Source organism: Cololabis saira, chromosome 20 (genome assembly GCF_033807715.1).
Source record: "Cololabis saira isolate AMF1-May2022 chromosome 20, fColSai1.1, whole genome shotgun sequence".
NCBI classification, from domain to species: domain Eukaryota; kingdom Metazoa; phylum Chordata; class Actinopteri; order Beloniformes; family Belonidae; genus Cololabis; species Cololabis saira.
In genome coordinates, this window is record NC_084606.1 from 40,391,817 (window position 1) to 40,416,990 (window position 25,174).

The following is a 25,174-nucleotide window of genomic DNA, read 5'->3' on the forward strand; positions in this document are numbered from 1 at the left end:
GAGACAGCAGTTTGAACCTCAGTTAATGAAAAGTCTTTTTTAGAGATTATTTGGTTGATCAGAAGAACCTTTTAATTGGTGGTGAAATGAGATATACAGTATATTGCAATACATTGTGAGGAGACTCTGGGAGATTTCTGGGAATGTTGAGCACGTGAATGTTCAGGTGCTTCCTTTAAAGGAAACCGGCTCAAACGGTTCAATCCCGACCAAATGGCATTAAAACTCCCCTTGGTGCTGTTTGCGTGTGCAGCTGCAGACCCGGGCCCACCTCCACGAGACCCTAGGCTCCTGGATGAAGCACGTGGCGGAGGACAAGCTGCAGGTGTACGTGGAGAGCCTGGGCCTGCAGCAGTTCCAGGAGGAGCTCCGGCCTCAGCGCCGGCCCCTCTGCCGGTCCATGCTGCAGGGCCTGGCTCAGGCCATGGGCCTGCCCAACCCCCCCAAGCACTGCTGGACGCTGCTCTGCTCGGCCACCGAGAAGATCCTGCACCTGCTGCCCAACCACATCCAGGTGCAGGCTCACACCTCCAACCCTGGATTCACACTGAAAGCGCCACGGTGTCATACGCGTCCGGCTGCCATTCATTGTCTATGAAAGCGCTGCGAGAGGCGTTGGAGCAGGGGTGCTCAATACGTCGATCGCGATCTACCAGTCGATCGCAAAGGTATTATTGGTAGATCGCGTGACATTAAAAAAATTGACGTCAACCTATCATCCATCCCGCCTTTTGATTGATATACAGGGCAGCCAATCAGATGACATCTGAATTTTGTCTGAGTTCATAGGTCGCTGCGCATGAGCAAACAACTGCGCTAAGTGCTAACTAACTAGCTTGTCAGCGAGTTACGGCCAGTTTTCAGCCTTTGGTTTTTTCTAGGGCTGAAACGATTCCTCGAATAATTTGAGTAATTCGATTACAAAAAATGATAGAGGAATTTCCTCTGCCTCGAGGAATCGTTTAATTTCTTTTTTTTTTCGTTTAATTTCACCAGCTCAAATCCTCGTATTACGCCCGGACTACATTTAATGCGACACAACGCGCTGACGCTGCGCCATACATCCATGCGCTGCGCACGTTAAAGGGGGAAGAAAGAGGCGGCGGATATGTTTGTTTTGTAACATGCCATGCTCAGGCAGTCTGCAATGGCCCAGGCGGGAGACGCATGTAGTTCAGTGCTTAACTTTTATTTTTAATCCACGCTATATTCTTCTGGTCCGTTCTCCTATGTTCCCCCTCTAAAGCCAAAATTATTGTTCCGCGTTAAATCGACGCAGAGTCTACGCTGCTCTCCGGCGAGGGCGGAGAGCGCCGGTCCCGCTGGCGGTGCTGCGCTGGCGTGCAGGCTCTCCATGGCTACGCCGTAGCCTACGGCGTAGGGTACGCAGCGACGCGCACCATTCTGCGTTGTTGTAACGCGGAACCATAAATCAGCATTTACCCGGTATATAAATCTCTGTTCCCGCTACAGTTTTAACTAAAAGAAAAGGCAGAAAATGTCAGAAAAATAAAAACGTAATAAAGCTAACTGGGTAGTTTTCATTTCATTTTATCTCTGTAGTCATTCATGGAGAAAACAAGCAGCACTGGTGTCTAATGTGCTCCAATACAGCAGGGCTCATCATTTTATTTTGAACACTGCCAAAACTCTAACTTAAAACTTAACTAGAACTTCAAATTTGCTTGACACAAATGAAAGTTCAATTGAAACACGTGGGAAAAACACCTAACCTTTTTAAGTTATGTGTGTTATCAGGTGTAATGGCATTTTTAGGTTAGAAATAAGAAACATTTCTTGGTAAGATCCTTAGTTTTTTGAGTGAATAAATATATATAGAATCCTCCGATATAAAGAATCCTCAATATATTTATAAATAAATATATGTTTTGCATTTTTTGTAGTAGGTGGTAGATCATTTTGACTTGATAATTTTATAAGAAGCTCTCATGCTGAAAAAGTGTGAGCACCCCTGCGTTGGAGGGTCCAGAGCGACAATTTGAAGTTGAGAAATCTCAACTTTATTCAAATGAGCAGCGGTGACGCCTCAATGCAGATTGTACTTTCATGTTCACACAAACGTACACTCATTCACATGCGTACAGGAGCAGAGCTGGGCACTAACACACTTATTTTATCAGGAATTAATATATTTCATCCAGCAAACTGACATTTTTGCTGATTTGACCGCCGTTTTTACCTGAACTAAATGTTTTTACCTGAACTGCTCATGTGAAACACGTAACTGATGGTTGAGGAGCAGGATGGTCCGAACGTTTTTATTTGCTACAACGATCCAACGCAAAATAATTAAAAACCGTGCTTTTTAATCACAAGACACAGTTTAAACATCATGACCAAATCCGCTGGGACCCGGTGTGTCAGTGTTCACCGCAGACAGACTGCAGCTTCACCGGGACCAACGATGATGGTTGCTGTGGGCACCACTGCAGGCGTCGACAGGCTTTGGCGCGATGGAGGCGTCCTGAGCCTCCACAGGAGATTTTTGATGCTTTCAGTGTGAATCCACCATAAGATGTTTGCTTTATTTCCTGTTAAAGCGGTCGTGCATCAGCGTATGCTGGCGTCCAGGAGACGACCTTTCTTAGAAAAAGGGGTGTTTGTTTAAGTGTGAGTCTGGGGTCAGGCGGTCCGTCTGCAGCCCAGATCTCTGAGTTAGGTGCTTGCTGTGCAGCATGGAGAGCAGCTCCCAGCTCTTTCCCAGCTCTTTCCGAGCTCATTCCCAGCTCATTCCCGGCTCTGCTTTCAGGACCAGGACGTGGACTTGTACGTAGGAATCAGCAAGTGTCTGTCTGAGATGTCCGACCCGGAGATCGACAGAGTTGCTCGCGTTTCAGAGGTGAGTGTGTGCACGCCCGCCGATAGGGGGGGACAAACGGGTCTGTTGTCCCGGGCACAGGGTAGGGTTTTTTTTATTTTTTTATTATTATTTATTTATTTATTTATTTTTTATTCTCATTAAATTATGGAATCATTTTTCAAAATGTTTCAAAATATGCCTATTTGTGGAAAAAATATGTAGTATTTGAGTTACATAAAAGCTTGTTATTTGTTTTCTTCCTAATTGTCCTTGTGGTCAAGAACCCCCAACACAAAAATGGTTTGGCCGCTGATCAAAATTTGATGTTATCATTTAATTCAACCATTAGAATGGTCAAAATGTCCGGTCAGCACAAGTCCGGTGCTCAGAAAAGAAGAGAAGAAGAGAAGAAGAAAATATAGGCCTCAGAGATTCTCTACACAAATATTTAAAAAAAAGGTGGTGACGGTGAAGCTGGAATTAATAAAGTCAGCGTAGAGCAAGGTAAGAAACGGCGCAGCCAACGTTTACCAACCTTGTAACTTAACCTAACTGGCTAGCTCTAATGTTAACGTCCATTAGCTTGTATAAAAACCTGAAGAGCAGAGGGAGAGGAGAGGAGGAGGAGAAGGAGAGATCCGGGCGCAGGGGGACCCATCTTAGATTATTTTGTGTGGGGCCCAGGCAAGACTGTCAGCTGGCCTGAGTGTGTGAACAGGTGACCCAAAACAGCTGGACCCCCACCTGCGTACATACATGTACACACACACACACACACACACACACACACACACACACACACACGTGTCAGATCAGCTGCTCTGACCCCAGGCTCAGATGGAGAAGACCTGCTTCGTCCTGGCCTACCTGACCTCTCAGGGGAGGGTTCCCCTGCTGGGGCTCAACGACGTCATCGCCGGGGTGCTGCGCGGCTGGCCCGGCCGCAGGGTGGGCTGGCTCCTCCTGCAGGCCTTCTACCAGTGTCGCCTGGCAACCAGCCCCTACACAGGTGCGTTTACCACAAAAACGCTGCATGAATGCCGTCCAAGGTGTCTTGGTTTGGAATGCTTCCCGCACTGTTACCCTGAGCAAACGCACATGAACCCTGAAAGGTGAAATGATCTGATCCTCCTCCAAAAGCAGCTGGTTTATTTGTATAGCAAAATTTCAACACAAGGTCATTCAAAGTGCCCTTACATCAACATTAAAAGCGGTAAGACACAATTAAACAGTAAATAACAAATAAAATGAAATAAAATGATAAGAAAAAAGGTAAAATCACAAAAAGCACAAGTTGTTAAAAGGTAAGGGCAGTAGATCCAGCATGTACATGTACATCTCATTCTTACAATGGCAAGAACTACGTTTCTATACGGTCAAAACGTACAAAGACCGGGTCAAATACAGTAGAGGCTGGACATTAGTCGTCTCAGGAGTTAAACCGGTCCATGGATGCAGAAGGTTCAGTAAAGTGGAGATAAAGAGCCGCCCTCAGCTAGCCGCTAAGGAATGGGCACCTGTTTTTCAGTCTATCATTTATCCTTTTTCCTTTTTCTTGCGCACCAGCATGACTTGGATGAAGATCAGATCAGTTATTGCATATCTGGATGGTTTTTCTGGCCCCTAAAGGCCCAGACCTGTCCAGCCCTGGCGGCGGCAGCGTTGCTGGGGCATGATTGTGTGAATGATGCTCCTCCATGTTGTGGTTTCCCTGAAAGCCCGGGTTTGTGTGACTGTTTCTGGGCCACTCTTCTCCCCAGGCGTGGCCAGGAGGATGGAGTGGCTCCTTGAGCTGATGGGACACATCCGGAACGTGGCCTACGGCGCCACCGCCGTCGCCTGCGGAGACGTGAGACTGGTGTGTGTCTGCGCTGCTGTGTTTGTTGTAGCCTCACACCAGAGGTGACGCTTGCCCTGCTCAGAATGGCGGCTCCTCCAGGTCGCCACCGTGGCATCGGCCACATTGGCTTTGTTATGGCGCTTTTCCACTAGTACCTACTCAGCCCGATTCCGCTCGCCTCGGTTTGGTTCTTTCCCACCAGGGGTCTGACGTGCAGAGTAAATACTTTTCTGTATCTATTCTGCCGAGGTTCTAAGCTGCTGAGTCGGCTGTATCTGACATCATCACACTACAGGCCACAGATTGGTCGGGGGGTTGGAGTCAGACGTCTGAGTCAGGAGGAGGAAATCAGAGAAAGAGACTGACGGATTGTTGTTCATTTTATTCAACCAGCAATGTCAACAAAAGTCTGTTTCATGATCCAACCCTGAGGTGCAGATGTTCATAAACCTGGTGCTGAGGAGAGAATTAAAAAGGGATCTAGATGGGCGATAAGGAACGACAAGATCTACCAGGAGCTCTGTCTCTTCATAGCTGCTGACGGCTCCAAACAAACAAACAAAAAAAAAAGTGTTGCCACTTGAATCTTCTCTCACTCTCATTTTTTAACTTGATATGGAACACAAGCCAGCAGCACATCTATCATCTCCTCCAGGTTCTACATCTTTACTGTTGTTGTCTTCTTCCTTTAGATACACAATCAAATACGTCACAGCAGCTTCACTCCAACCTCCTACTTCTGCTCCAGGTGCTGGATTGTTATGGAAAAGAAACCAGGCTGAGTTGAGATGAGTAGAGTTGAGTAGGTGCTAGTGGAAAAGGGCCATTAAAGTCTGCTTTTGCCCCGTATCCAACGGCAGCATCTAACCCTGCAAGCGCGGTGGACATGTTTGATTCTGTCCGATGTCACGAGCACAAAGGGGAGGATAAAAACGAGAGGATGCTCTTTTTCAGAAGTTGACTCAGTTTCCTGAGGCGTTAATGAAATGTCTGGTGTTTATGTCAAAACAACGCAGTGCAGTTTCAACATGCATCTGCGGCTGAGCTGGTCGCAGCCGCTCTGGAGAGGGAGGTGCAGCAATATCGTTTGCTGGTGTTGAACTGATCAGATGAACCTAAACCTCTGTTTGCTGTTTTGTCTCCAGGCCACAGACTTCCTGTTCGGGCTTTTCGCCGCCGCTGTGGTTTCCTGGGGCGACCACTTCATGCCCCTCCTCCTCGGCATAAGAGCCCAGTGGTTTCCGTGGCAACCGGACTCCAAGCCTCCGAGCGCGGGGCACAGCCTGTACGGCGAGGAGTCGCTCTCGGAGGGCGCCTTGTCCCGGTGCATGCTGGGATTGTCTCACAGCCTGCCCCTGCTGCTGGACAAAGAGCCCTGGAGCAGCCAGACGCACAAGGTTGGTGTTCCTGCTCCCAGCAGCCCCAGTTCCCCCAGTACAGACCGGGTCCTGCTCCCAGCAGCCCCAGTTCCCCCAGTACAGACCGGGTCCTGCTCCCAGCAGCCCCAGTTCCCCCAGTACAGACCCGGTCCTGCTCCCAGCAGCCCCAGTTCCCCCAGTACAGACCGGGTCCTGCTCCCAGCAGCCCCAGTTCCCCCAGTACAGACCCGGTCCTGCTCCCAGCAGCCCCAGTTCCCCCAGTACAGACCGGGTCCTGCTCCCAGCAGCCCCAGTTCCCCCAGTACAGACCGGGTCCTGCTCCCAGCAGCCCCAGTTCCCCCAGTACAGACCCGGTCCTGCTCCCAGCAGCCCCAGTTCCCCCAGTACAGACCGGGTCCTGCTCCCAGCAGCCCCAGTTCCCCCAGTACAGACCCGGTCCTGCTCCCAGCAGCCCCAGTTCCCCCAGTACAGACCGGGTCCTAGTCCCAGCAGCCCCAGTTCCCCCAGTACAGACCCTGATCTCTGGATCAGAGCTGCAGAACAGTTCCCAGCAGAGCTGCAGAACAGTTCCCAGCAGAGCTGCAGAACAGTTCCCAGCAGAGCTGCAGAACAGTTCCCAGCAGAGCTGCAGAACAGTTCCCAGCAGAGCTGCAGAACAGTTCCCAGCAGAGCTGCAGAACAGTTCCCAGCAGAGCTGCAGAACAGTTCCCAGCAGCTGCAGAACAGTTCCCAGCAGAGCTGCAGAACAGTTCCCAGCAGAGCTGCAGAACAGTTCCCAGCAGCTGCAGAACAGTTCCCAGCAGAGCTGCAGAACAGTTCCCAGCAGAGCTGCAGAACAGTTCCCAGCAGAGCTGCAGAACAGTTCCCAGCAGAACAGTTCCCAGCAGAGCTGCAGAACAGTTCCCAGCAGAGCTGCAGAACAGTTCCCAGCAGAACAGTTCCCAGCAGAGCTGCAGAACAGTTCCCAGCAGCTGCAGAACAGTTCCCAGCAGAGCTGCAGAACAGTTCCCAGCAGAGCTGCAGAACAGTTCCCAGCAGAGCTGCAGAACAGTTCCCAGCAGCTGCAGAACAGTTCCCAGCAGAGCTGCAGAACAGTTCCCAGCAGAGCTGCAGAACAGTTCCCAGCAGAACAGTTCCCAGCAAAGCTGCAGAACAGTTCCCAGCAGAGCTGCAGAACAGTTCCCAGCAGAACAGTTCCCAGCAGAGCTGCAGAACAGTTCCCAGCAGCTGCAGAACAGTTCCCAGCAGAGCTGCAGAACAGTTCCCAGCAGAGCTGCAGAACAGTTCCCAGCAGAGCTGCAGAACAGTTCCCAGCAGAGCTGCAGAACAGTTCCCAGCAGAGCTGCAGATTGTTGCGTAGGTTAATGTGGTGAATGTTTGTTGCTGCATGGACGTTAACGCCACCTGTGTCTCAGTTCCTAGACTGGCTCTTCAGCATGACAGAAGCTCCTGGACATCACCTGTCCGCCGCCACCACCAGCACGGCCAAAGGTGGGAGACACAGACACAGCGGCTCTGCTTTCAGCTTTACTCTTCCTTATTTCTGACCTTCATACACCGAAAGAGCGGAGTCATCCAAAAGTCCAAACCTGAGCTCCAGTTTTCAGCAGTGTTGTGCATGAACGAGTTCAAATGAAAGCGTTCATTGAAAACGTTTATTTCTGTGAGAACGTTGAACTGAATGCAACACATTTGCAAATAAAGAACTTGAACGTGAACTTGTTCATTCTGCAGATCACCAACTGGAATGTGAACTGTTCAGATTATCTAAATTTCAACTTCACTGTTTAGGTCCAATTATTACGAAATATATTTCACCACATTTAAAGTACTCGACGAGACGACGACTTCACACTACATTACCCACAATGCAGTGCACACACTAGCATAGCAACGGGCACCAGCTCCATGGCAACGGTGGCCCGAGCCCGGTGCATCTTTACATGAACAGTGGAGAGAGAGACGTTGCAGACGCAGCGTCAGCGAGACGTAGATGATGATCCTTATCATTATCTGCAGGAATTGTACACATCGTCTCCCAAAGAGTCCGACGGTAGAAATCTAACCTTTCTGTGCAAATTATGTCCACCTACGCTGAGAAAACAAGCCTGAGCGTCTGCCTCGTCAACTTCAAATTTGAAACGTCATGATGAGTTAAAGCATCCGTCCAGTGTGAGAAAATATCTGCAAGTCCTTGACAATCAAAAAAAGTCTTCAGGAAAGACCCAACAGCCCCAAACGACCCCAGTCATCATTATTATTATTATTAGTCCCACTGCTGCTCCTTCAGGGGGTTGATTTACCAGCAACTGGTAGAAACACTGATAATGGACTACAATGTTGGAGATTTACAGTAAAGTTGAAAAGCCACTAGAACAATACATGATTGTACAGTGAACAGTTTTAGGATAGGGTGGCGTTTTCATTCATACTTCTCACCTAAAAATATTGAAATGAACTGAATTATAACTGGTTCAAAATGAAAATGGTGAAACATGAACGTGAACTATTCATTTTTAAATCATGTGAACTGAACTTTGAACTAGTTCAGGAGAAGTATGAACTTGCACAAGACTGGTTTTCAGACGTCTGGGTCAGAGGTCAGCAGAGATTTATTTATTTATGTTTTTATTACACTTCCAAACAAGAGCAGTGTTGGTTATGTGCTGCAGGTGGGCTCCTCCCACGGGGACGTAGGGACGTCCTCGCAATGTCACTTTGGAGGATTTTACATCCTTTCTCTGAGAAAAACTCACCTAATTTGTCTGATCTTGATGAACTAATATGGTCTGTTCTGGTTGCAGCTGCTCTCCTGGCTCTGAAGTCCTCCCCCGAGTTCAGGAAAAAAGCTGTGTGGACCAGAGCCTATGGCTGGTAGAAGTGCCCCCCGTTGCCATAGCAACACACTCAGTCAAGTCCTCGGGGTTTGGGAGGAAGTGGACTCTCGTCTGTCCCCTCGGCCATCAGAGGTGTCCGGGAGGGACGTGGTCGGTCCAAGCTGGTTTCATCACAAGTGTAACAGGAAATGTTGCAATGTAGACGTGATTGGTTGTGTGATTTCTGCAGAGGCGTGTTTTCTATGTATGAAACACGTGGATGACATCAGAAAGAAGAGGCATTAAAGCAAAGTTAAAGGCTTGTGGAGTTGTCCTCGTGTCTTTTTTCCAGGAGACTCAGATGTCGGCGCTCTGTCGCTGTCACTTCCTCTTCTTCCTCTTGTTCCATTTGTCCAGATGGTGGCGTCTCTCCTTCAGCAGCTGCCAGACGGTGACAGAGGCTCCTGCAGAGACACAGTTCCCTTACAGACACCAACTCCTCATCCCACAGTTCACAAAAGAAAAAAGATTTTTAAAAAGTGTGTGTGTGTGTGTGTGTGTGTGTGTGTGTGTGTGTGTGTGTGTGTGTGTGTGTGTGTGTGTGTGTGTGTGTGTGTGTGTGTGTGTGTGTGTGTGTGTGTGTGTGTGTGTGTGTGTGTGTGTGTGTGTGTGTGTGTGTGTGTGTGTGTGTGTGTGTGTGTGTGTGTGTGTGGCTTCAGCAAAGCAAGTTTTAACTTTAGGGTTTCCAAATATTTGTTTTAACGAAATGATGTTAAACTGCAAGTGGCTGTTGGGATCGGGACAAGTATGCGGCAGGTAGGGGGAAGGTATGGGGCAGGTCCGGGGCAGGTCTGCTGCAGGTCGGGGGCAGGTATAGGGCAGGTCGGGGGCAGGTGGGTGTGGGTGTGGCTTCAGCAAAGCAAGTTTTAAATTTAGGGTTTCCAAATATTTGTTTTAACGAAATGATGTTAAACTGCAAGTGGCTGTTGGGATCGGGACAAGTATGGGGCAGGTATGGGGAAGGTAGGGGGCAGGTCGGGGGCAGGTATGGGGCAGGTCGGGGGCAGGTCTGCTGCAGGTAAGGGGCAGGTCGGGGGCAGGTATGGGGAAGGTCTGCTGCAGGTATGGGGCAGGTATGCAGCTGGTAGGGGGCAGGTATGCAGCTGGTAGGGGGCAGGTAGGGTGCAGGTATGGGGAAGGTCTGCAGGTATAGGGCAGGTATGGGGAAGGTCTGCTGCAGGTATGGGGCAGGTCTGCTGCAGGTATGGGGCAGGTCGGGGGCAGGTATAGGGCAGGTCGGGGGCAGGTGGGTGTGGGTGTGGCTTCAACAAAGCAAGTTTTAAATTTAGGGTTTCCAAATATTTGTTTTAACGAAATGATGTTAAACTGCAAGTGGCTGTTGGGATCGGGACAAGTATGGGGCAGGTATGGGGAAGGTAGGGGGCAGGTCGGGGGCAGGTATGGGGCAGGTCGGGGGCAGGTCTGCTGCAGGTAAGGGGCAGGTCGGGGGCAGGTATGGGGAAGGTCTGCTGCAGGTATGGGGCAGGTATGCAGCTGGTAGGGGGCAGGTATGCAGCTGGTAGGGGGCAGGTATGGGTGTAGGTATGGGGAAGGTCTGCTGCAGGTGTGTGTGTGTGTGTGTGGCTTCAGCAAAGCAAGTTTTAACTTTAGGGTTTCCAAATATTTGTTTTAACGAAATGATGTTAAACTGCAAGTGGCTGTTGGGATCGGGACAAGTATGCGGCAGGTATGGGGCAGGTCTGCTGCAGGTATGGGGAAGGTCTGCTGCAGGTCGGGGGCAGGTAGGGGGCAGGTCTGCAGCAGGTAGGGGGCAGGTGTGCAGCAGGTCAGGGGCAGGTCTGCAGCAGTATAGGGGGCAGGTGTGCAGCAGGTCGGGGGCAAGTTTTAACTTTAGGGTTTCCAAATATTTGTTTTAACGAAATGATGTTAAACTGCAAGTGGCTGTTGGGATCGGGACAAGTATGCGGCAGGTATGGGGAAGGTAGGGGGAAGGTCGGGGGCAGGTATGGGGCAGGTCGGGTGCAGGTATGGGGCAGGTCCGGGGCAGGTATGGGGCAGGTCTGCTGCAGGTAAGGGGCAGGTCGGGGGCAGGTAGGGTGCAGGTATGGTGCAGGTATGGGGAAGGTCTGCAGGTATGGGGAAGGTCTGCTGCAGGTATGGGGCAGGTCGGGGGCAGGTGGGTGTGTGTGTGGGTGTGGGTGTGGCTTCAGCAAAGCAAGTTTTAACTTTAGGGTTTCCAAATATTTGTTTTAACGAAATGATGTTAAACTGCAAGTGGCTGTTGGGATCGGGACAGGTATGGGGCAGGTCGGGGGCAGGTATGGGGCAGGTCGGGGGCAGGTCTGCTGCAGGTATGGTGCAGGTAAGGGGCAGGTATGGGGAAGGTCTGCTGCAGGTATGAGGCAGGTATGCAGCTGGTAGGGGGCAGGTATGGGTGTAGGTATGGGGAAGGTCGTGTGTGTGTGTGTGTGTGTGTGTGTGTGTGTGTGTGTGTGTGTGTGTGTGTGTGTGTGTGTGTGTGTGTGTGTGTGTGTGTGTGTGTGTGTGGCTTCAGCAAAGCAAGTTTTAACTTTAGGGTTTCCAAATATTTGTTTTAACGAAATGATGTTAAACTTCAAGTGGCTGTTGGGATCGGGACAAGTATGCGGCAGGTAAGGGGCAGGTCTGCTGCAGGTATGGGGCAGGTCTGCTGCAGGTCGGGGGCAGGTAGGGGGCAGGTGTGCAGCAGGTAGGGGGCAGGTGTGCAGCAGGTCGGGGGCAGGTCTGCAGCAGTATAGGGGGCAGGTGTGCAGCAGGTCGGGGGCAGGTCTGCAGCAGGTAGGGGGCAGGTCTGCAGCAGGTCGGGGACAGGTATGGGGAAGGTCTGCTGCAGGTCGGGGGCAGGTCTGCAGCAGGTAGGGGGCAGGTCTGCAGCAGGTATGGGGCAGGGCGGGGGCAGGTCTGCAGCAGGTATGGGGAAGGTATGGGGCAGATCGGGGGCAGGTATATAGGGCAGGTATGGGGAAGGTCTGCTGCAGGTCGGGGGCAGGTATGGGGAAGGTCTGCTGCAGGTAAGGGGCAGGTATGGGGAAGGTCGGCTGCAGGTCGGGACAGGTATGGGGAAGGTCTGCTGCAGGTATGGGGCAGGTATGCAGCTGGTAGGGGGCAGGTATGGGGAAGGTCTGCAGATAAGGGGCAGGTATGGGGCAGGTATTGGTGCAGGTATGGGGAAGGTTTGCTGCAGGTATGGGGAAGGTCTGCAGGTATGGGGAAGGTCTGCTGCAGGTATGGGGCAGGTATGGGGAAGGTCTGCTGCAGGTAGGGGGCAGGTATGGGGCAGCTATAGGACAGGTATGGGGCAGGTCTGCTGCAGGTATGGGGAAGGTCTGCTGCAGGTAAGGGGCAGGTAGGGGGCAGGTGTGCAGCAGGTCGGGGGCAGGTCTGCAGCAGGTAGGGGGCAGGTCTGCAGCAGGTATGGGGCAGGGCGGGGGCAGGTCTGCAGCAGGTATGGGGAAGGTATAGGGCAGGTATGGGGCAGATCGGGGGCAGGTATATAGGGCAGGTATGGGGAAGGTCTGCTGCAGGTCGGGGGCAGGTATGGGGAAGGTCTGCTGCAGGTAAGGGGCAGGTATGGGGAAGGTCGGCTGCAGGTCGGGACAGGTATGGGGAAGGTCTGCTGCAGGTATGGGGCAGGTATGCAGCTGGTAGGGGGCAGGTATGGGGAAGGTCTGCTGCAGGTATGGGGAAGGTCTGCAGATAAGGGGCAGGTATGGGGCAGGTCGGGGGCAGGTATGGGGAAGGTTTGCTGCAGGTATGGGGAAGGTCTGCAGGTATGGGGAAGGTCTGCTGCAGGTATGGGGCAGGTCGGGGCAGGTATGGGGAAGGTCTGCTGCAGGTAGGGGGCAGGTATGGGGCAGCTATAGGACAGGTATGGGGCAGGTCTGCTGCAGGTATGGGGAAGGTCTGCTGCAGGTAAGGGGCAGGTCGGGGCAGGTAGGGGGCAGGTCTGCAGCAGGTAGGGGGCAGGTGTGCAGCAGGTCGGGGGCAGGTCTGCAGCAGGTAGGGGGCAGGTCGGGGGCAGGTCTGCAGCAGGTATGGGGCAGGTCGGGGACAGGTATGGGGAAGGTCTGCTGCAGGTAAGGGGCAGGTATGGGGCAGGTCGGGGGCAGGTCTGCAGCAGGTAGGGGCCAGGTATGGGCAGGTCTGCAGCAGGTAGGGGCCAGGTATGGGCAGGTCTGCAGCAGGTCGGGGGCAGGTCTGCAGCAGGTAGGGGGCAGGTCTGCAGCAGGTATGGGGCAGGGCGGGGGCAGGTCTGCAGCAGGTAGGGGGAAGGTATAGGGCATGTATGGGGCAGATCGGGGCAGGTATAGGGCAGGTATGGGGAAGGTCTGCAGCAGGTCGGGGGCAGGTAGGGGGTAGGTCTGCTGCAGGTAGGGGGTAGGTCTGCTGCAGGTAAGGGGCAGGTCGGGGGCAGGTATGGGGCAGGTCGGGGCAGGTATGGGGAAGGTCTGCTGCAGGTATGGGGAAGGTCTGCTGCAGGTCGGGACAGGCATGGGGAAGGTCTGCTGCAGGTATGAGGCAGGTATGCAGCTGGTAGGGGGCAGGTATGGGGAAAGTCTGCTGCAGGTATGGGGCAGGTCGGGGGCAGGTATGGGGAAGGTCTGCTGCAGGTATGGGGAAGGTCTGCTGCAGGTATAGGGCAGGTAGGGGGCAGGTCTGCAGCTGGTAGGGGGCAGGTCTGCAGCAGGTAGGGGGCAAGTCTGCAGCTGGTAGGGGGCAGGTCTGCAGCAGGTAGCGGGCAGGTCTGCATCAGGTAGGGGGCAGGTAGGGGGCAGGTCTGCGGCAGGTAGGGGGCAGGTATGCGGCAGGTCTGCAGCAGGTAGGGGGCAGGTATGGGGCAGGTATGGGGCAGGTCTGCAGCAAGTATGGGGCAGGTGGGGGCCAGGTATGGGGCAGGTAGGGGGCAGGTCTGCAGCAGGTAAGGGGCAGGTAGGGGACAGGTCTGCAGCAGGTCTGGGGCAGGTCTGCAGCAGGTATGTGGCAGGTCTGCAGCAGGTATGGCGCAGGTAGGGGGCAGGTCTGTAGCAGGTAGGGGGCAGGTCTGCAGCAGGTAGGGGGCAGGTCTGCAGCAGGTATGGGGCAGGTCGGGGACAGGTATGGGGAAGGTCTGCAGCAGGTAGGGGGCAGGTCTGCAGCAGGTATGGGGCAGGGCGGGGGCAGGTCTGCAGCAGGTATGGGGAAGGTATAGGGCAGGTATGGGGCAGATCGGGGGCAGGTATATAGGGCAGGTATGGGGAAGGTCTGCTGCAGGTCGGAGGCAGGTATGGGGAAGGTCTGCTGCAGGTAAGGGGCAGGTATGGGGAAGGTCGGCTGCAGGTCGGGACAGGTATGGGGAAGGTCTGCTGCAGGTATGGGGCAGGTATGCAGCTGGTAGGGGGCAGGTATGGGGAAGGTCTGCTGCAGGTATGGGGAAGGTCTGCAGATAAGGGGCAGGTATGGGGCAGGTCGGGGGCAGGTATGGGTGCAGGTATGGGGAAGGTTTGCTGCAGGTATGGGGAAGGTCTGCAGGTATGGGGAAGGTCTGCTGCAGGTATGGGGCAGGTCGGGGGCAGGTATGGGGAAGGTCTGCTGCAGGTAGGGGGCAGGTATGGGGCAGCTATAGGACAGGTATGGGGCAGGTCTGCTGCAGGTATGGGGAAGGTCTGCTGCAGGTAAGGGGCAGGTCGGGGGCAGGTAGGGGGCAGGTCTGCAGCAGGTAGGGGGCAGGTGTGCAGCAGGTCGGGGGCAGGTCTGCAGCAGGTAGGGGGCAGGTCGGGGGCAGGTCGGGGGCAGGTCTGCAGCAGGTATGGGGCAGGTCGGGGACAGGTATGGGGAAGGTCTGCTGCAGGTAAGGGGCAGGTATGGGGCAGGTCGGGGGCAGGTCTGCAGCAGGTAGGGGCCAGGTATGGGCAGGTCTGCAGCAGGTAGGGGCCAGGTATGGGCAGGTCTGCAGCAGGTCGGGGGCAGGTCTGCAGCAGGTCGGGGGCAGGTCTGCAGCAGGTATGGGGCAGGGCGGGGGCAGGTCTGCAGCAGGTATGGGGAAGGTATGGGGCAGATCGGGGCAGGTATAGGGCAGGTATGGGGAAGGTCTGCAGCAGGTCGGGGGCAGGTAGGGGGTAGGTCTGCTGCAGGTAGGGGGTAGGTCTGCTGCAGGTAAGGGGCAGGTCGGGGGCAGGTATGGGGCAGGTCGGGGCAGGTATGGGGAAGGTCTGCTGCAGGTATGGGGAAGGTCTGCTGCAGGTCGGGACAGGTATGGGGAAGGTCTGCTGCAGGTATGAGGCAGGTATGCAGCTGGTAGGGGGCAGGTATGGGGAAGGTCTGCTGCAGGTATGGGGAAGGTCTGCTGCAGGTATAGGGCAGGTATGGGGCAGGTCTGCAGCTGGTAGGGGGCAGGTCTGCAGCAGGTAGCAGGCAGGTCTGCATCAGGTAGGGGGCAGGTAGGGGGCAGGTAGGGGGCAGGTCTGCGGCAGGTAGGGGGCAGGTATGCGGCAGGTCTGCAGCAGGTAGGGGGCAGGTATGGGGCAGGTCTGCAGCAAGTATGGGGCAGGTGGGGGCCAGGTATGGGGCAGGTAGGGGGCAGGTCTGCAGCAGGTAAGGGGCAGGTAGGGGACAGGTCTGCAGCAGGTCTGGGGCAGGTCTGCAGCAGGTATGTGGCAGGTCTGCAGCAGGTATGGCGCAGGTAGGGGGCAGGTCTGTAGCAGGTAGGGGGCAGGTCTGCAGCAGGTAGGGGGCAGGTCTGCAGCAGGTAGGGGGCAGGTCTGCAGCAGGTATGGGGCAGGTCGGGGACAGGTATGGGGAAGGTCTGCTGCAGGTCGGGGGCAGGTCTGCTGCAGGTCGGGGGCAGGTCTGCAGCAGGTCTGGGGCAGGTCTGCAGCAGGTATGTGGCAGGTCTGCAGCAGGTATGGGGCAGGTAGGGGGCAGGTCTACAGCAGGTAGGGGGCAGGTATGGGGCAGGTAGGGGGCAGGTCTGCAGCAGGTAGGGGGCAGGTCTGCAGCAGGTATGGGGCAGGTCGGGGACAGGTATGGGGAAGGTCTGCTGCAGGTCGGGGGCAGGTCTGCAGCAGGTCTGGGGCAGGTCTGCAGCAGGTATGTGGCAGGTCTGCAGCAGGTAGGGGGCAGGTCTACAGCAGGTAGGGGGCAGGTCTGCAGCAGGTAGGGGGCAGGTAGGGAGCAGGTCTGCAGCAGGTAGGGGGCAGGTCTGCAGCAGGTCGGGGGCAGGTATGGGGCAGCCCGCCACCCCCCCCCCCCCTCTACCCGCCGGGCCAATGCAGGAAGGATCACAGGAGTCATAGAACATAATTTTCCGTGGCCTGAAACTGCAACAGTGGAACGTTCCGCTGGTCCTTACCGAGGGGGAGGACGAGCAAGTAGAACCTCAGGACCGCAGGGACGGAGATGACGTGGGACGCTGCCGGGGGGGCGGAATCCGCGGCCCGGTACACGGTGGCCCCTGAGGGAGACAGAAACCCCTGAAGGAGACAGAAACCCCTGAAGGAGACAGAAACCCCTGAAGGAGACAGAAACCCCTGAAGGAGACAGAAACCCCTGAAGGAGACAGAAACCCCTGAGGGAGACAGAAACCCCTGAGGGAGACAGAAACCCCTGAGGGAGACAGAAACCCCTGAGGGAGACAGAAACCCCTGAGGGAGACAGAAACCCCTGAGGGAGACAGAAACCCCTGAAGGAGACAGAAACCCCTGAAGGAGACAGACCCCCTTGAAGAAGACAGAAACCCCTGAAGGAGACAGAACCCCCTGAGGGAGACAGAAACCCCTGAAGGAATGCAGCGCGTGTTTGGAGTGGGTGTGTCTGTTGAGGGCGTGTCTGTGGAGGATGTGTCTGTGGAGGGCGTGTCGTTAGAGGGCTTGTCTGTGGAGGGCGTGTCTGTGCAGAGTCTCCTGCAGCGACCAGCAGCTCTGGCAGATACTCCAGACTGGAACACTCACTCCTCACACACTTCCTGTTTATCACCCTGCATGCTCTGCCCGCTCATTTCCTGTGGTGGTTCCATGTTGTTCAGCCAGCGTAGCTCCAGGCTCCCCCGCTAAGCAAACTTCAATGTTGGGAATCAACAACCCCAAAACTCATTTACTTTGACTTATATCTTTGCAGACAGCATTCTTCATTCTCTCTGTCTGTTTTCTCTTGTCCTGCTCTGTCCAGCTGGCCTTCAGCAGGAGGGTCCCCCCTTATGATCCAGGTCCTGGTCCAGGTTTCTTCGCTCCTAAATGGGAGTTTTTTCTTGCCACTGTTTGGCTTAAGGCCCCACTAGGGGAGTTTTTACCTGCCAGTGTTTATGTAATAATTGCTCGGGGATCATGTTCTGGATCTCTGGAAAGATCCTACAGACAATTTATGTTGTAATAGACACTATATAAATAAAATTGAATTGAATTAATTGATGATTTGGCCCAAGAACTGTATCCATGACTGGGTCAGGAGTCTGGATAGGGTCTCCACCAGGTCAATTAATGTTTGAACACATGGCTCCTCAGAGAAATGTTAGATGGTATGGTTTTAACCTTCTCAAGAGGTGATGATGACGCCTCAGGGCTTAGAGGCATCCAGGATGAACCATCACACGGAGGACCCGTGTGCTGCTTTCAGGTAAATCAGGCTGCCAGACATGTTTGGAGGAAACAAGCTCTGTTTCCTAATGCCAGGTCCTGTACGGGTCTGAGACATCCAATGCATGAATGAGGGACATCCCTGTGGGTTCCATGACAACGATGCAAAGCCAGATTCTGGCGTAAAATTCACACAGGGGAGGACATTGCATTTAATTGGGACAAACTCTTCCTTGGGCTTGTACATTCAACCACTGTAAGTTCTTAAACTAAACACTTATTTGGAATACTGAGCTTAGCTGCAAGAAAAGCAATAACAAAGAAATGGCTTAAGCCAGACATCCCATCCATAGATGAATGGTATAATATAATTTATGATATATTTGTGATGGAAAGAATTACTTTCTCAATGAGGCTGCAGCAATCTAAATTCAAAACCATCTGGGAGCAATGGAAAATGTATATTTCCCTGAAACGCCCTGCTTTTGTTTAATTTTCTTTTCTTTTACCTCTTTTAAACAAGATTTGTTTAAGTATCTATATTCTTGTATTACTATAATAGAAAACACCCCATGTTCATGTGTTCTGTTATAACATGTTTTGTGAATGGAAAAAAACAAATTGGAGCACTGTGTTGAAACAAGCAACTATGCGATAAAGATGTATGTATTGTTGACAAAAAAAAAAAAAAAGAAAACGATGCAAAGCCAGACTCTGGCTCAGTAAAAAGACCTGATGCAGGAAGAGGAGAGTATAGCTGCTGACTGCAGCCCTAACCGCCCCGCCACTCATACAACTGCACACGTTCTTCACCGGCAAACATTTTTGTGTGTTTTAGGGCTGAAATTTAAAAATGAAAGTATCTGTCTTCATCCTGTCTGCAAAGAAACTAAATTGTGTTTTGTTTCCCTGATGACCTCAGGTTTCCTAGTGGCATGTGTGGCGAGTGTGGCGAGTGTGGCGTGCCAACAGCTGATTGGCTGACTCGCTGATTGTCACCTTCACTGGCGGCTGAGATGATGTACACAGGGATCCAGAGGGAGTAGCGGCTCCACAACATGGCAACGGAGGGTTGATCCAGAACACAGAGCAGCTCATGAGGGTACCTGTCATCACAAAAACACCACTATTATCATTGCCCAAACCATAACAAGAGTCACAACAGTGAGGACATCATTACAATGTCTTTTCCACTTCCTCTAACTGTGTCACCTGCAGAGAGATGACTCCAGTCAGATGTCAGTAATGTCCACCTTTCACAATAACAAAGGTTTTAATGCCTGCCGTCCTCCTGGGGGAGGCGGCTGATGAACTTACTCGGACTTTCCGAGCCTCAGAAATACATGTGACACAGGCTGGCACCAGAACTTGGGGAGAAACCCTGTCCAGCCAATGAAACAGAGCCGTGCAGGCCACGCCCCCAAGAAGATGCCCCCTCCAGAGCTAAAGCTAAAGCTAGCAGGAACCCAAAGAAGAACCGGATTCTGGGAAGTATACGGTCTGAAGACTTTGTGGACAGATGTCACGAGTCCCTGCCACTGTCCTGTTTACAGTGATGGTGGACAGGTACTGAACCTTAAAATGTTCCCACTGCAAGCCCTGGTCTGATTCTTATCTGAATCCAATCTTTCTGCTCTATTATGTTCTTTAATCCACAGGGTTGCTACGGCAACCTTGAGCTTTGTCACAAACATGGAGCTGCCATGCAAAGAGGACGCTCCTCTGTGCTACTTTGTTGCTTCGAGAGGACAGAAGACACCCAGAACCCCTATTAGGGGTTATAATTATATTAATAATATATTAATATCCCAGTATATTAGGCCCAGCGTTTTAGTTTTTAGCCTAGTGTCCACTCCTTATCTTTTAGTGTTTAGAGTTTTTAGTGTTTTCATTTTTTTTATTGCTTGCTTTGAGCCAGTGGCAACAAAATCTTGTTCCACTTGGACTTTTGGAATGACAAAGTGAACCTTGAACCTATGTCCTCAAAAAGAGCAACAACCCCCCACCTGCCAAGTCCCTACAGAAGACGGAATGAATGCAGACACCAGCTGATCCCCTGACTTCAGCACAAATATATCAACAAAGCTGCACATGTCCTCTGAGGATGAAAAGTTACTGGATTACAAGTTACACATGTTTCTGACAGAAGATCCTTTGGTGCTTCAACACCCTCGTAGGATCCGTGGCTGCGTGTTTCCTCACCGTAACAGATCCAGAACGTTCCACAGGAAGAGCTGCACGCATACCACGGGTTTACTTTGGAGCTCCTCCAGCACGATGACCACCATCAGCAGAACATTCTTCTCTACAACCTGAGAGGAAGAAAACAGAAACACGACGGGTGGAATAATAAGGACATCTGTCAAACCAGGCCTGCTCACAGTAGTAATGGATAATAATAACATGTACAATATCTGTCTACCTCATACACATTCTACCTGCTTTTTTTCACTGTTTTTCTTTCTTTCCCGTACTGCACTACTTTTTATTTTTAATTCCAATGTATCTACTGTTTCTATTTTGTAATTATATATTTTTAACTTTGTTACCCCTCCCTGCATGTGTGTGTTGAGTGTATGCTGCTGCTGCACAAAGTGAATTTCCCCATAGAGGGAGAAATAAAGGACAATCTATTCTAATCTGTCGGAGGGGAAGGAGGACACGGACCTGGAAGAAGCGAGGGAGGAGCCTGGCCTTCTCAATCCCATCAGCGATGTGGAAAAGCTCCAGGATGGAGAGCAGCTGACACAGACTCATGACGAAGCCCACCGAGTAGAAGGTGTCGGCCAAAGCGTCTGCAACGGGAGGAGAAGTCAAACCTGGTGTGGATTAGAACCTGTGACGTCTGAGGTTACGTTGTGTCACTTTACCTTTCCCGAACATGAGGAACCTGGCGATGGTGTTGGCCAGGATCCACGAGTGGCCGCAGAACTGCAGCAGGTTATAGCAGAAGATGTAGGCGAGCCTGAAGCTGAGCCTGCAGGGCGACAAGAGGGGCCGTTAAGCTCTGCTGAAACAAATGACACAACTTCCTGAGGTGTTTGTGACATGCCTCTGCATTAACACCATGGATGTCCAAGCCCCCCCTTCTCTCCTCCTCCGTGTTGGTCTCCATGGAAATGTGTTGCAGCTTCCAGCTTCACACAGATCAGATATGCTTCATTCCTAATATTCCCAGATCTCTGTTGTCCCCATCATCACATGAGTCTCATGAACAGCAAACGGCTCAGATGAGCCTCACTGAAGCCGTCTGCAGCTAGTTTACTCTTCCTCTGCTGTTGTGAACGTTAGATGGTTGTGTTCAATTCAGATACAGGAAATGATCATTATTTGTGGATCATCTCAAGCACATGGTTCAATCCGTGCTCCTTTAGGAGACGTCAAAGGCCTTGGATGAAGTGCGTCTCAATAAGACGGTAAAGCCCTTTAATTTCAGAAGTTTTCATCTCTACGTCTCACTCTGAAAAAAGAAGTAACCCCAGGCAGTCTGACTGGGCCCAGCACATCTGCACCACCCCACCCACGAGCCCCGGGCCAGTTTCATCCCACCCACGAGCCCCGGGCCAGTTTCATCCCACCCACGAGCCCCGGGCCAGTTTCATCCCACCCACGAGCCCCGGGCCAGTTTCATCCCACCCACGAGCCCCGGGCCGGTCAGTGAAACTTCAGTCTACAAGCAGCCCCTCATTCCTGAACCCATCCTGAAAACCCCGGCGAGCGCGTGCGAGTACTCACATTCTCCTGCTAGGCGTCTGCCGAGATCCTGGGAGAGAGGGGTGAGAGGAGAGAGAGGGGGGTGAGAGGAGAGAGAGAGGGATGAGAGGAGAGAGAGGAGAGTTTAAGGTTCAGGGAGAGCGTGAGGAAGCTCTGCCTCTGTTGCAGTCCCCAGATCCTTCGTTGCAGTCCCCGGATCCTCAGTCCCCGGATCCTCAGTCCCCGGTTCCTCAGTCCCCGGATCCTCAGTCGGATGGGCGCAGGAGCGTCTCCTCTGGCTTCACAGCCGTCACCAGCACCAGCACTCAGGGTTAGCGTCTCCTCTGGCTGCTTACATCAATTGTCACTCCACTGCAGGAGGAAGTGGAAAAACTGTGAAGCAGACGGCGAGAAGTCCCTCCCCCTTGAAGAAAATTATGAAAAGATTGGCTGCTTTGAGAGGAGGAGGAGGAGGAGGAGAGGACGAGAGGACGAGAGGAGGAGCAGGACAATGGGAAACACACCTCCTACAGGAATGTGAGGATCAGCCAGGGCCTTTGTGCCTGCAGGAGCATTCAGGAGCATGCAGCAGGAGAATGCAGGAGCATGCAGGCCTGCATGCTCCGGCTGCAGGAGCCTGCAGCCGGAGCATGCAGGCCTGCAAGAGCATGCAGGAGCATGCAGGAGGCTGCAGCAGGAGCATGCAGGAGCCTGCAGCAGGAGCATGCAGGAGGCTGCAGCAGGAGCATGCAGGAGGCTGCAGCAGGAGCATGCAGGAGGCTGCAGCAGGAGCATGCAGGAGGCTGCAGCATGAGCATGCAGGCCTGCAGGAGCATGCAGGAGCCTGCAGAAGGAGCATGCAGGCCTGCAGGAGCATGCAGGAGCCTGCAGCAGGAGCATGCAGGAGGCTGCAGCAGGAGCATGCAGGAGCCTGCAGCAGGAGCATGCAGGAGGCTGCAGCAGGAGCATGCAGGAGGCTGCAGCAGGAGCATGCAGGAGGCTGCAGCAGGAGCCGTGAAGCCGCTGGGGGGCGTCCAGAACGCAATTACTGGATTCAGGCATAAATAATATACTTCACTTATTTTGGTTGTATGGGATTACTTTTAAAAGAAGGGTTTTTTTTTTAACATTCTTTTTATTATACGTTTTCAAAATGATACATGTCCAGTGCAGTATATAATTTGAAATATGTAGCAGATCCAGAATACATACACAGCAATGATTCCTAAGGTCCTCAGTGAATCCAACATTTCAGGCAGTTCCCAGGAACTCCAACACTTTGCCAAATGTTGCTGTAAAAAGGCACCTCTGACCACTAATTCCAGATATCACTCTTTCCAGAGAAATATATTCCGCTATCAACGACTTCCACAAATGTGTTGAGGGAGGTTCTTCTTCCACCCACTTAGTCATGATATCCATCCGGCCCAACATAAGCAAAAACTGTAAAATGTTTTTATGCCGTTTTAGTGATTCAGGGATACATCCCATAGACATAGTAGTGGGTTTGGCTGTAATTGTTGTTTGATTATCACATTAACCTCATCACATACAGTTTGCCAGAAACGTTGAATCTTTTAACATTCCCAAAGACAGTGCAATCTTGTTCCTAAAGTAGTCTTACATTTTTGACAGTTTGGAGAGGTCCCTGCTGTATATTTACTATACATACTGTATATGGAGATATATAGACATTCTGTAGAATATTATATTGCATTTCTCTGAGTCTGTTGCATATGGATATTTTCGAAGTTAAGAGTAAAATTTCCTCCCATGTATCACTGTCTATTGTTGTTTACAACTGAGTCTCCCATGATTTCTGTAAGACTGACAGTCTGCCTGTAGTCAAGTGTTGCAGCTTGGAATAGAATTTTGAGACAAAGGAACTGTAGTGGCTATTTGTCCTCCAGGAGAATTATAGAAAAAATAAATAAATACATTTTAAAAAAATAATAAAATAAATAACTCAAAAGTATCAAACTATAATAAACTGAGTCAAATCAAACGGCCACTGAGACACCTAGGGAGTGAATTTACGCAGGATATAAACAAAGTCCATTGTCCAGGCAAAAAATAAAGTTTCCAGAGGTTTATTTAACTGGCAAACAAACAAACAAAGAACAATGGCTCTCTGACGCCTCTCTTGCCCTGGTAAAAAAACATCTGCCCTCCCAGGGGCCTGGCTCACCTGTGTCTGCCAACCCATATATGTAATCTCACCCGGTGCCTTTAAAATAAATGCATGGTTAAGTAACAAAACTTAATCAATACTAAATATCATAAACAAATTAAAAGTTAAAATTAAAACTAAACCACAAAAAACTAAATAATAAATTATTAAATAATACAAAAGTGACAAATAGCTCCAACAGTGACCTTGTTTAAGACTATCTAAGAGTGTCTTTTCCAGTAAATGAAAGTCATCTGGAAGACAGTCAATCTACGCCCCCACCCTCACCTATGGTCATGAACTTTGGGTAGTGACCGAAAGGATAAGATCGCGGATACAAGTGATGAGTTTCCTCCGCAGGGTGGCTGGATGCTCCCTTAGAGATGAGTTTCCTCCGCAGGGTGGCTGGACGTACCCTTAGAGAGAGGGTGAGGAGTTCGGTCACCCGGGAGGAGCTCGGAGTCGAGCCGCTGCTCCTTCACATTGAGAGGAGTCAGCTGAGGTGGCTTGGGCATCTGTACCGGATCCTCCTGGATCCTCCCTAGGGAGGTGTTCCAGGCATGTCCCTCCTCCCTAGGGAGGTGTTCCAGGCATGTCCCTCCTCCCTAGGGAGGAGTTCCAGGCATGTCCCTCCTCCCTAGGGAGGTATTCCAGGCATGTCGTTCCTCCCTAGGGAGGAGTTCCAGGCATGTCCCTCCTCCCTAGGGAGGAGTTCCAGGCATGTCCCTACTCCCTAGAGAGGAGTTCCAGGCATGTCCCTACTCCCTAGGGAGGAGTTCCAGGCATGTCCCTACTCCCTAGGGAGGAGTTCCAGGCATGTCCCTCCTCCCTAGGGAGGTGTTCCAGGCATGTCCCTCCTCCCTAGGGAGGTGTTCCAGGCATGTCCCACCGGGAGAAGACCCCGGGGAAGACCCGGGACAGGACCCAGGCTGGCCTGGGAACGTCTCGAAGAGCTCTGAAGAACTGGAGGAAGAGCTGGAGGAAGAGCTGGAGGAAGAGCTGGAGGAAGAGCTGGAGGAAGAGCTGGAGGAAGAGCTGGAGGAAGAGCTGGAGGAAGAGTCTGGGGTGAAGGAAGTCTGGACATGGTCTCTGCTGAGAATGCTGCCCCCGCGACCCGGTTCCGGATAAGCGGAAGAAAATGAATGGATGGATGGAAGGCTGTTTTGTGTCTGGGCAGAGAAACTTAGTTAACACATTTAACTAGCTTAGTTGTACGTTGTGAGCCGGACCGCTGATCCCGTCACAACTGTGTTTATTAGTTTAAGCGTGTTTGTTTATTTTATCATTTGTCTACTGTTGCATCCACGTTGCTGGATCTTGATGACATACTCTCCCACAACAGGAAACAAAGCCCTTCCTCATTTCCCATGTTACGAGAGCCTCTCTGCAGCAGATTAGTTATGCAACTAGTACGACCTCTGGGATCTGGAAAAAACTGGAATGCTTCAAAAACTGATCCGGTTCATCTTTCTCCATCTGCAGAGTCCTGAAGGAGACAGTTTGTGACAACTTGTGGCATTTTAGAAAACAGCACGTTGCATTGTAAGTGTTTTAATGTGTTAGAGGATGCTACATGACTCGCACAACCAAACAGGAGTTGGAGCAACACTTTAAAATGCTGCCTGCATGTAATGTGACAATCCCCAGAAAGCAGCTGAAAGATGAAGTCATACTGGAGAGGTCTGAGTTCCCACACCTGAATGATGTGGAGGTATTTCATGGAGATGGAGCTATTCTGCGAGGCAGAACCTGAACCCAGGGCCATCTCTGACTGTCACGGTCTGTTACTTCCAGGACAAGATCAGGATCATGAAGCTCTCCAGGGAGAAGAGGCAGCTTGTGTACAACG

At 52.1% G+C, this 25,174-nt stretch overlaps 2 protein-coding genes across 6 annotated transcripts in view; one reads left to right on the forward strand and one right to left on the reverse strand.

The window, feature by feature from the left end:
- Positions 1-9,172, forward strand: part of focad (focadhesin) — a 136,894-nt gene extending 127,722 nt beyond the window's left edge. For all 4 annotated transcript variants that reach the window (XM_061710461.1, XM_061710460.1, XM_061710462.1 and 1 more), the window contains 7 exons: positions 254-514; positions 2,771-2,860; positions 3,653-3,830; positions 4,582-4,679; positions 5,807-6,058; positions 7,456-7,531; positions 8,845-9,172. In XM_061710461.1, the coding sequence (XP_061566445.1) occupies positions 254-514; positions 2,771-2,860; positions 3,653-3,830; positions 4,582-4,679; positions 5,807-6,058; positions 7,456-7,531; positions 8,845-8,918 (1,029 nt within the window). In that variant the 3' untranslated portion in view covers positions 8,919-9,172. The remainder of the gene's footprint in view (positions 1-253; positions 515-2,770; positions 2,861-3,652; positions 3,831-4,581; positions 4,680-5,806; positions 6,059-7,455; positions 7,532-8,844) is intronic.
- hacd4 (3-hydroxyacyl-CoA dehydratase 4) lies at positions 8,635-21,502 on the reverse strand. Of its 2 annotated transcripts, none has more exons than XM_061710469.1 (7): positions 21,198-21,502; positions 20,333-20,439; positions 20,130-20,257; positions 19,665-19,774; positions 18,462-18,568; positions 16,244-16,345; positions 8,635-9,320 (listed from the first exon to the last, which is right to left on the reverse strand). In XM_061710469.1, coding segments are annotated over exons 1-7 (639 nt in total). In that variant the 5' UTR covers positions 21,200-21,502; the 3' UTR covers positions 8,635-9,237. The 2 variants fall into 2 exon arrangements, with proteins under 2 accessions (XP_061566453.1, XP_061566452.1); XM_061710468.1 differs by having other exon boundaries at positions 16,244-16,364.
- Between the last annotated feature and the right edge of the window lie 3,672 nt (positions 21,503-25,174).

Excerpts from the sequence above, each read along its gene's own strand:
- hacd4 (XM_061710468.1), bottom strand. Across the intron at positions 20,258-20,332 it reads GTTCCTCATGTTCGGGAAAG|ACGCTTTGGCCGACACCTTC; the intron begins GTAAAGTGACAC and ends CTCCCGTTGCAG. Across the intron at positions 19,775-20,129 it reads TCCTCCCTCGCTTCTTCCAG|GTTGTAGAGAAGAATGTTCT; the intron begins GTCCGTGTCCTC and ends TCTTCCTCTCAG.